General features: G+C 42.1%; 1 protein-coding gene across 1 annotated transcript; it reads left to right on the top strand.

The window, feature by feature from the left end:
* The first annotated feature begins 133 nt into the window (after positions 1 to 133).
* On the top strand, positions 134 to 14,061 carry LOC141911751 (uncharacterized). The gene is made up of 22 exons (XM_074802786.1): positions 134 to 213; positions 380 to 485; positions 821 to 886; positions 1,106 to 1,327; positions 1,551 to 1,735; positions 2,237 to 2,621; positions 2,901 to 3,106; positions 3,315 to 3,431; positions 3,763 to 3,894; positions 4,018 to 4,114; positions 4,197 to 4,825; positions 5,675 to 5,872; positions 6,080 to 6,431; positions 6,829 to 6,968; positions 7,213 to 7,414; positions 7,647 to 7,865; positions 8,024 to 8,309; positions 8,653 to 8,802; positions 9,209 to 9,313; positions 9,602 to 9,674; positions 9,773 to 9,859; positions 12,812 to 14,061. The coding sequence occupies exons 2-22, from the start codon at positions 422 to 424 to the stop codon at positions 12,911 to 12,913; spliced, it is 4,017 nt and encodes a 1,338-aa protein (XP_074658887.1). The 5' UTR covers positions 134 to 213; positions 380 to 421; the 3' UTR covers positions 12,914 to 14,061.
* The last annotated feature ends 1,045 nt before the right edge of the window (positions 14,062 to 15,106 follow it).

Raw genomic sequence — 15,106 nt, 5'->3', positions numbered from 1 at the left:
ACCGCTAATTAGGCCATCCTTCCTTGACCGATATCGATAGCGTTAAACCGGAACCCGCTACCGGGATAAATACATACATTAATTACATCGGGTGAGAAACATTTGTAATTGTAATTCTGAGCATTTACGGGATTCGAACCCATTTCAAATCGACGCTAATTCGATGCTGGGGCATTTTCATGTCGTTTTTACCGATTTAAAGTGCTTAGTTAGGTAAGATGACCATTCCAATTGAGCTGTTAAGCTCGAGTTCAATATCTTGTTCATGAATTCTACTTTCATTAATCCTGAAAATATCGATTCTACGCGGAATAACTTGATTTTTCAGGCTTCATCTTCGGTTCAATCAAATTCAATTTTCTTTTTTTTTATTGGGTAGTTTCAGCAGGTTTCGACGGGTGCAAAGCTACTAGGGAACACCATGAACGGCCCACCACCGAGACACCACGGGCAAAGACAACAGCAGTTCAATCACCGAGGAGGAGGTAAGATTCTAGCCTAGCCCTCTCTAGGCCTGCTTTGTTAGTGAATCGATTTTTTGGGGATTCCTCATAATCGTTTGAAACCTCAAATTGAAACTGTGCAGTCTAAATGAAACCATCGTTATAATATCTATTTTGTACTGTATACTGCAAAGTCTTCGTTCACAGATCCTGGTTTATTGGAACCCTGACGTAAGCCTAGAATATCTCTGTTCGAGATGATTTGAGAGATAGTTGTCGAGGCTGTGTAACCGCACTCCGTGGTTTAGTCCGGTTGCATTTTGGTCCGGACACCTGAACCGTATAACGATAAGGCCTTTATTTTTTTTTGTACGTAGGTTATTCCCCACAGCAACAACAACAATTGGTCCAGTATCCAAATCAACAGCAGTATACTCATCAAGGTATATTCACTTATTGAATAAAAACCCTTCAATTTCGAATCAATGCAGAGTGTCCTCGCTCCATTTCAATATCTAAAGTTTATTGGATAGCACTCACACATAGATCATGAATACATTACGAGCGTTATGAAAGAGAATCCTTGAAATACCTAATAATTCGCTCAGCAGGTTTAGGGATGAAAAAAAATGATCTTTGAGATATTTTTTCGATGGTTACAGGCTCCCAGCAGCAGCAGCAGCAGGCACCAGGTTCCTCGTCATCAACTCCACAGAGCATACAGGAACAATGGCAGCAGTATTATCAGAATCTGACTCATTGGATGACAGCGTATCAAAACATGCAACAACAACAACAGCAGAAAGACCGGCCACAACAACCAGTTCAACAACAACAGCCGCAGCAGCAGCAGCAGCATCATCTGCAGCAGCATCAACAACCAGGTACATCATTTAACCGTGTAGAAGAGACTCCTAGTCTCCTGTTCAGTCTTAATGGCAGTTTTTCATAGTCCTGAAAGTGATGTTGAGTTCATAGAAATTATAACAATTGACTCTATGGAGATAATTAAATTGTAAGCAATCGCTACGACACCCATCACTATCGGTAAACTCCTAGATCTATTCGGACTAATGAAGAGATAAAATTGATTTATGTAATATTCAGATAATGGCGGCGGTGGTGGTGGAAATGCACTGTCGTCTCAGATGGCTCAGATGTACCAGTGGATGCAGTCAGCTATGACAATGTTTTCAAACATGTCCTCCATGAATTGGGGCTCGCAGCAAAATCAACAATGGCAACAATTCACCAATCAAATGAACCAATGGCAACAAACAATGTCACAAATGGTAATTATATAGGTAGAAAGTTGATGTTTCTCAAAGACCAGCCTGATGCAGAGTTCCTATGACCAGCCTGATGTAGAGTTCCTGAGCCCAGCCTGATGTAGAGTTCCTGAGCCCAGCCTGATGTAGAGCTACTTAATCCTTTCAGTGCGTCAACACTGCAGTGCAGTGTATAAATCAGTGATGGATTTTGCTAGTACACCGCAGTTGGTGTAATTAGTAATTAGTTTTTTGTCTCTATTGAAAGATAGCAGCACTTGTCAAAAATAGTGAAATACTAGTAACTAACGTTACACCGCGCCGCGGTGTAGAGGCACTACAGTGGTATTCCCGTTATTCAACACACTAGGGTGGAATTCTAAAAAAAAAATTTCAAATTATCTCCAGCACTATAGGGTATTGATTAACCAGCACTGAAAGGGTTAAGAGTTTATTATTTGATAGCGATATAACGAACCGATGTTGCCATGGCTTTTAATTATCCATCATTTCTATTGAATTCAGGGCGCCGGAAATCAAATGCAAGAAATGATGTCTGGCAACATGCCAAATTCAGGTCCCATGATGCAACAGCAACAACAAGGACCACCTCCCATGATGCATCAGCAGCAGTCGCATCAGTATCCGATGGGCGGTCGTCAGCTGCCTCCACCCAGGATGGGCGGCCCTCCTCCGCGATACGGGCCTCCGTCTCATCACCAACAGTATCCCCACGACGACCACAGAGGAGGTTACTATGACGATGACCAGGGTTACAACGAGCCTGGTTACGGGGACCACGGTAACAGACGCGGAGGGTTTAGTGATAGAGGAGGGTTCGGTCGCGGGAACCACATTCAGCAGATGAGACGACCTCCTCGTGAATTCGGGCGACAAATGCAACACGATGGTAAGTTGTGTAAATATTGATACTGCAACTAGATTCCTTTTAATAAACTCCTTCTCAACAGAAAAATGCTTGATATTCTTTCATTTGAACAGAATAAACTCCTTAAAAACTCATTCAATTTTGAGAAATAGGAAATTAGAAATGTTTGTATAGTTTCAATAAACTGCCCCTAAATGGATACAGTTAGGACTCGATTAAATTTGGTGCGTTATTTGATTTCTAATATTAATGTAATCATTTGACGTCATATTTATCATCTACATCGCTATTATCTTCAAGGTCACGGCCAAGGTAGAGGCGGTAACCAAGGAAATCGTCGGTTTCAGCAGTTCGCTCCGCGTAAACCTTGGGAACGACCGCCGAAACATAATTACTCGTTTTCACCGGATGGCTCATTGTTACCGAGTAAAGAGACGCTCGAAACGGAAACGACGAAATACGTCTGCTCCGACGACTTTGAATTACCGACTCCGCCGCCTTGTCAGGTGAGTAAATCATTCCTTTCAAAATTAGTTTATTATGAACTTGATCATTGGTGGGATTTCTGATTCAATTTTCTGGTTATCGACAAGGAAATTGGATGACGGATAAATAACCTAATAAGCGGTTTTGACTCGAAATCCTTCATTTCGGCCATGTTTATTTTGGCAACTGATCAATTTTGGATTGAAGAATATGTTTGAACTTTTTTAGTACGATGCACCGGAAGGTATCGGGCCGTTCCCGTGGCAACAGGACCAACGCGAATTGCCTCCTAATGAAGGACAGAACTATTGCGAGATTTGCAATGAGAAATTTCGCAACAAACAGGTAAAAATATTTTAACTTCACATTGATTTCATGGATTCAGTGAAATCAATTATGGATAGTTACTTATGAAGACTTTCTCATTCTCAATGATTCAGTAAATTTATGATTAGTTACCGATGATGACCTGTCAATCTCAAAGACTTCGCGATTCAGTAAAATTATGATGACTTCATAAATCTTCAATGAAAATTATGACGACTTACTTCAAAAATCTTTAATGACGACTTTCTCATTCTCGATGACTGCTGAAAATTCAGTAAAATATCCTATAATGAAACCGCTACAGAATTGTCAGTTTCTGGATGAATGAATCGATATGTTTTATGTATAGATTTATGTTGTTCACTTACGAGGAACGATGCACATGATGAAAGCTGTAGAAAAGGAAAACGTTGAGAATGTGGGATCAGTTAACATACAGAGTACGAAGGACTACGCTGATCTTATTGAACAAGGCAAAAGAGTAAGTTCTGGAACGACGGCCCTCGACGCTGAACAACCATATTCTGAAAGTCTGCTGCTCTAATGTCCGGTGTTTTCTATTGTAAGTATCTCGCTCATTTCTTGCGTTCTTCTTTAACTTCAGTTTCTCAGAAAACAAGAAATGGAAAATGCTAGAAAAGCAAGGCAAGAAGCCGCCAGACAGCAACAGGAAGCCAGGCAAAATTTCGGTGCAGTTGGAGGTAAGAAATTGTTTACAAAATTTTTAAGTTGTTTTTGTAGTTGAATTTGACACCGTTGAAATTGTAAAATGATAAATTTCAGGTCATGGACCGGGATTAGACAGCGTACATAATCCTGTCAGCATATTTGATATTAATGTGAACCCACCAGCTGCAGGAGTTGATAGTTACCCGGAACCGCAGGATATGGGGCCGCCTGGGATACCCATGGGCCCGCCCGGTATGGATATGGGCCCGCAGGGTATGGATATGGGTCCGCCTGGTATGCGCGGTGGCCCACCACCTGGTATGGGTATGAGGCCACCGATGGGTATGAGGCCGCCTATGGGTATGAGGCCACCGATGGGACCGCCCGGACCGCGACCGCTGCTCAGACCTCCCGGTATGAGGCCGCCCGGAATGCAGCAAGGACCGCCGCGCCACCTACCTCCCGGAGGTCCACCGCAGCCATCGGCGATGATGTCTCCGCATCCGGAAATGATAAACGGAATGCCTGTTGATGCACCCATGATGCTCGGTGGCCCGGCTCCGAATAACCAGTTGGGCATGCCTCCGGCACCTATACCCGGAATACCGGCACCTGCGAATACACCGGCAGCTGTAGCTGCTGCTGTAATGAATATACCACCGGCGACACCTACTGGAATCACTATAGAAAACAAGCAGACAATATTCTGTGGATTGTGTCAGATGAGTTTCGACAGTGAAGAGGTACGTTTTATAATCCTTCATAATCCACCTTCATAATCCACCTTCATAATCCACCTTCATAATCCACCTTCATAATCCACCTTCATTATCCACCTTCATAATCCACCTTCATAATCCACCTTCATAATCCACCTTCATAATCCACCTTCATAATCCACCTTCATAATCCACCTTCATTATCCACCTTCATAATCCACCTTCATAATCCACCTTCATAATCCACCTTCATAATCCACCTTCATAATCCACCTTCATAATCCACCTTCATTATCCACCTTCATAATCCACCACCATAATCCACCTTCATAATCCACCTTCATAATCCACCTTCATAATCCACCTTCATAATCCACCTTCATAATCCACCTTCATTATCCACCTTCATAATCCACCTTCATAATCCACCTTCATAATCCACCTTCATAATCCACCTTCATTATCCACCTTCATAATCCACCTTCATTATCCACCTTCATAATCCACCTTCATTATCCACCTTCATAATCCACCTTCATTATCCACCTTCATAATCCACCTTCATTATCCACCTTCATTATCCACCACCATAATCCACCTTCATTATCCACCTTCATTATCCACCTGTGACATCATCTAATTACGTAATTATTCGAAGGACACTTCCTGAACAGACAAATGTTTCAAACAGAATCCAATAATTTATGTCAGTCATACGAGATGTATTTTGACCTTTAAAACTCCTGATGTCGTGGAAAATATTCAACCCGATGACATTCATCAGATTTATCATTTTCCTGACGACGATAGCTGCTGCGTCCATGAAATACTGATGCGAGATCGAGTTTATTACATTCTCGATGTTCATTGCAGGCTTTGAAGGTGCATTGCGACAGTTTGGTCCACGTGCAAAAACTCGAAAGACGAATGAAAAAAGAGGAGAAAATTGCGAAACAAATTCAGAAGATTAAAGACGAATTCGGCGCCAAACCGTCGTCTGCTCCTGAAGAGAAGAAGAAACCGACGAAAGAAAATAAAGTAGAAAATCTGAAGAAAGAATTCCGTTGTGAGGTCAGTAAGATGTAGATTTAAACTTCTGGCCTCTTCCCCCACCCCGCCCCCTATTGGAGCAGGAAAAACTTGAACCTGTTTAATGTACCCTGAGTGGCATGAAGATGTTTGTGGGGAAGGAACCCCAAACCTGCCCAGAGTTACACTCAGCGGGTTGTGGGGATGTAAAAAAGTTCTCAATTTTCAGAATTTTGTCTCTAATTTCAGTTGTGTGGTATATCGTGTATGAGCGAAAAGAACCTTGACCTCCATAAAAAGGGAAAACTTCACCTGGCGAATGAGAACATGGCGAAACGCAAACCGAAAATAATCACTGCACAACCAGCGCCACCTGGTTCGCAGCAACCGGCGCCACCTGGCACCGAAGAAGAACAGCCGGCGAAAACTGATTCCGAAAAAACGACCGAAAAGAAACAGAAATCGAAGCCGCGGGAAAAATCGCCGTCTGCCGTCGAGGTCGTCGCCGTTGAGACGAAGGTTACATCTGACGATAACGGACGCAAATTGAAAACGTTCGACGTCGCGGAAGCTTCGCGATCGTCGAACGAACCTTTGTTAGGTGAGAGAACGAGAACAGACGATTCTCTTGATTAAACAGGAAAATCAGGGAATAGTTGGTCCTCTCCCTCTCTTCCATTTCCCTCTCTCCCTATCTCCCCTCCCTCTCCCTCCCTCCCTCTTCCCTCTCTCTCCCTCTCCCCTCTCTCCCTCTCCCCTCGCTCTCTCCCTCCCCTCTCTCTCCCTCTCTCCTCTCCCTCCCTCTCTCTCCCGCTCCCTCCCTCTCTCTCCCTCCCTCTCTCTCCCTCTCCCTCTCTCCCTCTCCCCTCTCTCTGGTAATAGTTGGGGAATTTTGTTTAAAAAATCTCTACTTTCTCTAGAATCTAAAACTCTAAACTCACAGCGTTCGTTGTTCGTAGGATATAAATATTGATATTATTTGCGATGTTGTTTTGTAGGATTGGATTACCTCATGGAATTCCAACCGGAAAATAAATACATGCAATGTCGTTATATTTGTGACATGTGCGAACGTAAAATGTCGACGGAGACAATTACGTATCATCTTCAAAGTACGATGCATCTACTCAGATATTTGGTTAGTAGAATACTTCAATTTCATAATAATACTGTGGAGCCGGTGTCATATCGCAAACATGTGAATGAAAACAATTAAAAGCTACAAATCAATCTGTGTCAAGTAACTCACTGTTTAGATTGGTATCGTTAATGCTTTAATGGAATTTTACCTGAAATTTCTTGCTAAGATTTGCGTAAAATAGTGAGCCTTAAAATGGTTGCGTTCACCTTAGTTTGCATGTTTTATTGTTGTTTTAAAACAGCAAGCCGAATTCCCGAAATTATACACGAAATTCAAATGGATGGATACGGATAAAGTGAAGAAATTGGACAAACTTTCGTCGGTCGCCCGCGATATTCAGAAGTTCGTCAAACAGAAACCGATGCGAACGCAGAAAGTTTCCGATCGCGACGTCGCGAAAAAGTCCGTCGACGAATTGAAAGAGGATGAAGACAAACCTGTCGGTGAGTGAATGAAAAACCTAGCTACAGATAAATGAATCCAGATAACGAGATGTGTGAAACTTGCTGGGGATAAAACTGATTTAGTAAAAAGACGAGAAACTGGATAGGATTGAAAATATCCCTATTGATAAATTTGTTGCTGAATAGAATCAAATAAAGTAGATTGAATAATGGAATGTGTGAAAAGTGAAGCCGATCGAAAACTATTGTTGATGATTTGCTGTTTTAACAGATTTACCGACGATGTACGAAGCGTACGAAGAACAGGAAGTTGTGAAAGGCGAACCGATCGAGTTTTTCAGCGAATTTTCGGCTGCGCTAAAAAACCAACGTATTCCGCCGTCGCTGTTCCAAGAACGAATCTACGAGATTCACTTCCCGTCGCCGGTAGAGAAAGTACCGCCGATTCGTAAACCGAATCGCGGTCGCGGAGGGAATCGTCTCGATAGAGGTAAGATTACTGTTCATAGAGGGCGCTCCGGGAACCACACCTTGACAGAGGTGAGATTACTGTTCATAGAGGGCGCTCCGGGAACCACACCTCGACAACATCATGAAGTGATGTAATTCTATTGTTGTTTAATCGTGTGATGTTTCCATATTTTCTAGGTGGACGTATTGGAAATCGACTGCGTAGTTACCATGACAATGATTATCGCAGTTCTAGCGAGTCTCGTTCGAGATCTCGTTCGCCTCCGCCGCGTAGACGATCTCCGCCGCTCCGTCGCCCTCGGTCACCGAGTCCGCGTCAGCGTAGCCCGGCCCCGAAACGTCGCAGGCGGACGCCGTCTCCGCCGCCGCGCAGACGCAGGACGTACTCGCGATCTCCGACTCCTAAACAGTCATATCCACGACGACCGCCGAGTCCGAGGCGAAGTCCTTCTCCTCGATACAGGTTCGTTACTTACAACCTACAGAATGTAACAACTTTCTTATCTTCTAAAAAAATTAGGGAATTGTGTAAAAAAAGCTAAAATTCAGAAAATTAGGGAAATATGTTAAGATGGTTGGATCTGTTTATGTCTGATGTATTTCACTGTGTTAATAGCAGATCAAGTCAGGCAAAACAACGTGCATCGCACGGTTCCTGATTGGCTGGCAATGTTAACTAACTCTGCTTTATTCTCAAAATGCTTATCGGTCAATTTTCAACAATTAAAACATATAATAATAGCTCTATCCCCAACTATGAGTAAACGTAGATCAGAACCTAATGACTTGTGTTTGATTGTTTGTAGATCACGATCGCCGTCTCTCGGAACGTCATCGTCGTCGTATCGGGGAATACCGATGGATGATCATTACGGGCGCGCCCCGATGAGACGAGTTCCGTATTCACCTCCTCCCCCGCTGGTAGGATACCCTCCACAGCCCGTTCCACCGCCCAGGTATGTTGAAAAGTCCTCGTTATTTGCTTTGAAACTCTTTTAGACTCTTTGTTAGTATTTGGACCTAAAACAATTAATTATTGCCCGATATTTTGAAAAAGGTCATTGAATATTGATGCATAGTTGTAAAAATTTTCCTTTGAAAATCCACCTGAAACAGTTAGTTTGTTGTATGTTGATAACTGCGCGTACTTTGGAATAGTTTTTGCTAAGCAATTTAATGGAAAAGTAATTTGAATAAAATTTGTGTGACAAATAGTTAGTTTTTGAATTTAAGTGGTCGGCTGTGAACCACTGAAAACAGTTTGAAAATTCTAATTTCTTATCATTCTTCTGGAACCTGTTACATTCATATACATATTTCCAATATTCAGATGATGATGTACTTATGATTTTGTTATTTCAGTTATTACGGACGTCCTCGGTCCCCGCCCCCTCAAATACGTGGAGTACCACCTCCTGCGAGATCGATGACATCACCCACTCAACCAGATCCTTTCGACCCTCAAAAGTAAGTTTTTGAAAAAAAAGGTCAAAAGAAGCTTTACGAAATAGGGGGTAGCGAAATAGGGGGTCGAAAAAGTCTCCCTCTCAATGATGATCAATTGAAACCAAAGTGCTGGAGTGCATTAATGCCTTGGCTTTGTGAAGAGGGGTTTATCTGGTTCAAGTGTGGATGGGGTGATGAGTTGAATCGGAGCAAAGAGCTTCATTTTATAAAATGTTGCTTGATCTGGATTAAGTTGGGATTACTGAACTTTTGTACTTTTTAGCAATTTTGTATTATTTTTCTGTTTAGAAAACTGGCGTTATTGGCTAAATTGCCGCGCGATGTCGACCACCAAACGGTCACTCAACTCGTCGATGTACTGGTCAGTATTGGCTTATATCTTTATTTGTATTTTCCCCTCGCTGCTATTTGACCGCCGTGCACAGCGTTAACATCGGTGCAAAAATATTCAAATTACAGATCGAAGCCGGTAGTAAAAGTATCGAAGAAGCCGTTGGTTTGGCCATTCAACTTTTCCGAGAGAACAAAAAGTCGCAAGAAAATTCGGTAAGCGAAAATAAGATACGATGAAAAATAAACACTTACAATTCAAAGATTTCTATTTGGAATTCGGGCTGCGTCTTGTTTAACCGGGTTCGTACTGCTTCTCGATCGTTTGAGAACTCTGCTTAATTGAACATTGAATTTTCGAGAAGTGGACCTCAAATTTTCTACAATTTTGAGAAATTGCTCTAAATCCTGATTAGATTTTGGAAATGCAAAGATGATCGTTAAAATGTACCCGTAGACGTAAACCTGCTCGAATTGAAGACATTCTCTCCTCGAATATTCATTGAAAATTCTTCATATTCTCGTGATTGACTAATTAGGAGTAAGTACGTATGAACCCTGTGTCTAATTGAGAGAAATTGTTTTAAATGCTAAGAACGAATTCGCAAAGTTTTGTGGATGATCTCGCGTTGCTGTGTGAAGGTTTTTCATCAACGTTGAAGAAAATTGATAACAGTTCAGAGAATGGACTGGTTGAATTCGGCTGCGAAAGTGGATGGTTTAATTTTTAAATGATTTAATTTTGTTGAATGAATGTTTCTATTTCAGCTGTGTATATATATATATATATATATATATATCTTATTGTTTATAGGTCGAGTTTAAATTCGTTATTTCGAACAATAAAGTATTTATATTCTTACGTTGTTGACGTTTTGTTTTCATTGGGTTCAAATCCCTGATTGTCTGAAGCATTTAAACCAGTTCCCGAGTAGCGCGGGGCAAGGCGCCCTCGAACGGCCCCTCAGATTCCTTTAGCTAATTATGCTTGATTAGCGCAGTGAAAGTCTGTCGGGCCAAGAAGAATATTTTAACAAAGGTGGTCACTAACCTGCAATACCTGGAAAAAATACTCAGGGAATCTGAAAAATTAATGAACGTTTTGAACCTTAAATGTGTAAACATTGAAAAATGAGGGGATTTGAAAATGGGTGGAAAGTGGCCACCTTGTTAACGCATTATAAAGAATGGTATTTTCGTGGAATCTGGTGTACAATTGTACTCTTACTAATCTAAAGTTTGACGCGTGAATTGATAGAATAAATAAATATAATATTGGGTTGTTGGTTAACGCTAGGCCTACCGACACCCAATATGGTCGTTATTTAATAAATCAAGCCGCCATTTTTGGCCTAATTCGATATAAACGGACAATGATAGATACATTACGAGGATGACAAACCGAGATGAGAGGTAACTAGAGTGTTTTCTGTGTAGGTCGACCTCGTATAGGAGGATTCTGATAGGCCTGATTGATACGATCTGGGATTATTTTACTACGTTATCCACGCAGCAGTAATACTAGAATCTAATACTGGAGCCATTTCTACAGTGTATTCCTCAATAAGATGTAGAGACTGGTCTGATGGAGACCTGAGAAGTTTATACAAATGTATGTGAAATCTGATTATTATCAACCCCCTTCTCATAAATGTAATTTTGTACAATAGTAGATTCTAACAGTATTATACATAATATGTGTGTATTGTACAAAGGCAGATATGGCCAAATTTTAACCCACCCACCATAGATGTGCACGTACTCAACAAATGGCCCTATCGGCATAGGGCTTGGTGCAGAAAACCGTCTGCTAACCATAGCGTATCTCCTATACTCCTCTTAGAACTGTTGAATTAAGTACTAAGTCATTCTGTGAAATGGCTCAGATGCAGTGATAACCTGTTTAGTGCTGTAATAATCGAATATCCACCGATATGGGTTTACAGTGGAGCCTCATTACGAACGAACTTCGAGGCACCAGCAAATCTATTCATTGTACCCGTAACTGATATTGTCATTAGTTTGGGATGAGTCCTGGCTTTTCATATTGCATCCCCGAGTTTCGTTATGACGAACTTCCACTGTATAACCAAACCAATCCAATCCCGACTTAAAGTCGGGTCTTGAAACAATATTAACGATTTAACAACTGGTGAAGCCGACTACGGTGGAACTGGATCGGTTGGTCAGTGTTCGGAGCTGTCATACGCGGCCAAAGCCTTAGAAATTCATTCTCAGATTTATCGGAATGAGTTGGTTTTAAAGAAATATTGTAAGTTTTGCTGATTATATTCAAAGAGTTTATAATACGGTACATGTATTAACACTAACTGGAAATTCGAGCAGCTAATAGAAATGTACAGGGCAGCATCTCTATTCGAAATGCAATGGTTTTCAATTCATATTACATCGTGAAAACAACCGTTTTTCCTAACAAAAACCCCTTCGAAATTGCCAGTTCGATGTCAAGGGCCAATTGTAATTGTTTCAGGGTTAAAGGCCATTTCGATTTTGTTAAATTCATAATTCGTAATCCTGGACGTATTCGCCTGTGTCCCAGGTTGTCGGGAATAGTCAGTATAGGGAGAATGCATCTCCTTCGTTCGTCAGAAGGCCGAATTCTTGATCGGGCCTAGGCCACTACACGATGATTACGTATTTCAAGTAAAATTGATAGATTCATGAAACTAAAGTGACAAGAGAATTTACAGTTAAACAGTTGACAACTTGCACATTTATAAAGAGGCCAAGATAAATATTTCGAACCGCCTACTTGAAACCGGAGGCACATAAAAATAACCGGTATTCGTTATGTTGGTTTATACTCGAAAAATGACGAGAGGTCAAAACTTCAGCCGAGAGGGGCATCAGCTAAAGCTTAACGCGCACAGCGAATTAATCTCGTGATAACAGGTTTTATCATTCATTCAACTATCTACCAAAATTCAACTATTTATTCGCTGTTATCGCGTACTGCAACACGTAACAAGCGAGAAATACGTTTTGGGTTCATATATTGCTGTGCGCGCTAGGCTTTACGCCACCCGATCACTGGCTAATAAATAAATACTCGGCCTGTAACAGTAACGCGGTACCCCTGTGCGTACGAACATTTTACACGAACGTATTCGATTAATTTTTGTTTGTTTATTTTTTTTCGTCGTACAGGGTCAAGGTGAAGTGGCACAGGCTGGAACGTCGTCATCAGGCGGTGATGCGAAACCGGGCAGTATCGGCGAGGCGTTGAGCTCGCAGTTCTCGAAGAAATAAAGACGACGGTTGCGGCCGCTTCGAAATCTTTACATAGCTGAAAAGCGTCGAAAAATCACGGTTTCACATCGTGTTATTTCTGCGCAGAATCTACAATTTGTATAATGTATATAACTACAGAAGACTCCACTTGATCGAGTCCCGGATCCGTTCAACTATGATTGATAACTGTTCGACTCATTTGACGTTTATTGAAATATTTTTGCCACACTATTCATGAAATACATATCATCCAACTCGGTTATCACTCAAATCAGACACATTTTTACCACAGGGGTTGTGTTTGAAGTTCGGGGTGAACTGTAGTTTAGATCATCCCAACTGGGATCTCAAGGTGAGTTCTAACCCACAGTTCAGGCCCCAAACTTCAACTGTGAGCCCCTGTGATTTTTAAGGTCCCGAAGTATATGACTTAAGCGGAGTGTGCTGTATCTAAGGCCTAAGAATTTATTTATTTCCGCAATTCCAGAGAATGTCCAAATTGGATAATGTACGGTATGTTTCATTTATATAAAGGGTCATAAAAATATTCAGTGTTAAGTTGAACGATGATGCCCAACTAAAAGCAGATTCTTTTGTACTTTGACGAAAAGTTGGAAAGGAATTTTGTTCAGTTTTTCGTGCGTTGTATTTTGTGAATATGCATTTATTTCGAGGTCTTGTAAAAATGTTCATTTTAACATCTCGTGCGGCGCGCGCGTGACCGGAATCTTCTACGAAACGATGAATAGCAATCGATTTCATGAATTCATTTCAGAGAAAGAATAAGTTTAAAATTCCCCGGTTCTGATAGAACCGTCGCGTGTTCATAGACCATGGTACGATCCGGTTCAGCGATTATGAATTTGATTCAATGATTTTATTTTCAAATGTCTACATAAATCTAGAATAACAAAATGCTGAATTAACTTTGAAGTTTCCCGGTTTCGTCTATGAAACCCGGGTCCTAGAAATCATATTTCTCGAACTATTTATCTGTTGAAAGACTGATTTCTTTGTTGCATTAACAAATGTGGTTATTTCATGACGGTAAATTAAGGGGTAAGGTTGAAATTCACGATATATCTAACTGACTATGTGCGTAAAGGTTTGTGTCTTATGTCTTAAAGCTATCGCTTTTAGGGTAAATAATAACAAAATGTTATAAACTGTGAAACAAATATTTGTTGGTTATCTATAAGATTACTCTGTACTTCAGAAGCCGTGTTGTCTCAGACCATCACGTCCATGCTCAGACCAGAGTTGAGTCATCTTCACTCTATTGCCAACAGATACATGTAACGAGATTAGTTCAATAGATCCGCCCCTGTCCCACGAGCATCGATCCACCAGAGAATGGGCATTCACAAAGAGAGGATTACTATGTCTAGATGTGAACCACTGTTTTCACTGATACAACCTTTATCTCAGGTCGACTGAATCATCCCCCGTAGAGATTCGGGCATTGAGACTCCACCAGTCATGGTTCGAAGGCCTGCCACACTAGCCTGAGTGCTAGGTGGCGCAGATCTTCGCATCCGGTCTAGCGGGTGTCGTGCCCGTTCAGTTAGCTAGACTGGCTGGCTGCCCGTCCCATTCATTATCGAGGTTAGACTAGTTACCGGTCTCTACCTTCAGTCAGCTAGGGTTAGGGTTATGCAGGTGGCGCCGAATTGGACAGGCGACCAGTCTAGGGTTAGGGTTATGCAGGTGGCGCCGAATTGGACTGGCGACCAGTCTAGGGTTAGGGTTATGCAGGTGGCGCCGAATTGGACTGGCGACCAGTCTAGGGTTAGGGTTATGCAGGTGGCGCCGAATTGGACAGGCGACCAGTCTAGGGTTAGGGTTATGCAGGTGGCGCCGAATTGGACTGGCGACCAGTCTAGGGTTAGGGTTATGCAGGTGGCGCCGAATTGGACAGGCGACCAGTCTAGGGTTAGGGTTATGCAGGTGGCGCCGAATTGGACAGGCGACCAGTCTAGGGTTAGGGTTATGCAGGTGGCGCAGAATTGGACAGGCGACCAGTCTAGGGTTATGGTTATGCAGGTGGCGCCGAATTGGACAGGCGACCAGTCTAGGGTTAGGGTTATGCAGGTGGCGCAGAATTGGACAGGCGACCAGTCTAAGGTTAGGGTTATGCAGGTGGCGCCGAATTGGACAGGCGACCAGTCTAGGGTTATGGTTATGCAGGTGGCGCCGAATTGGACTGGCGAC

The sequence above is a fragment of the Tubulanus polymorphus genome, chromosome 10 (genome assembly GCF_964204645.1).
Source record: "Tubulanus polymorphus chromosome 10, tnTubPoly1.2, whole genome shotgun sequence".
Taxonomy (NCBI): Eukaryota; Metazoa; Nemertea; class Palaeonemertea; order Tubulaniformes; family Tubulanidae; genus Tubulanus; species Tubulanus polymorphus.
The sequence above is the reverse complement of the archived record's forward strand: the minus strand, read 5'-3'. Positions and strand labels throughout refer to the sequence as shown.

What these genes read in the sequence shown, in the direction of transcription:
- LOC141911751 (XM_074802786.1), top strand. Translation starts at nt 422, where the DNA reads ATGAACGGCCCACCACCGAGACACCACGGGCAAAGACAACAGCAGTTC. An exon ending in ACAGCAGTATACTCATCAAG is followed by an intron (nt 887 to 1,105) that starts GTATATTCACTT and finishes CGATGGTTACAG; the next exon opens with GCTCCCAGCAGCAGCAGCAG. An exon ending in CGACTCCGCCGCCTTGTCAG is followed by an intron (nt 3,107 to 3,314) that starts GTGAGTAAATCA and finishes GAACTTTTTTAG; the next exon opens with TACGATGCACCGGAAGGTAT.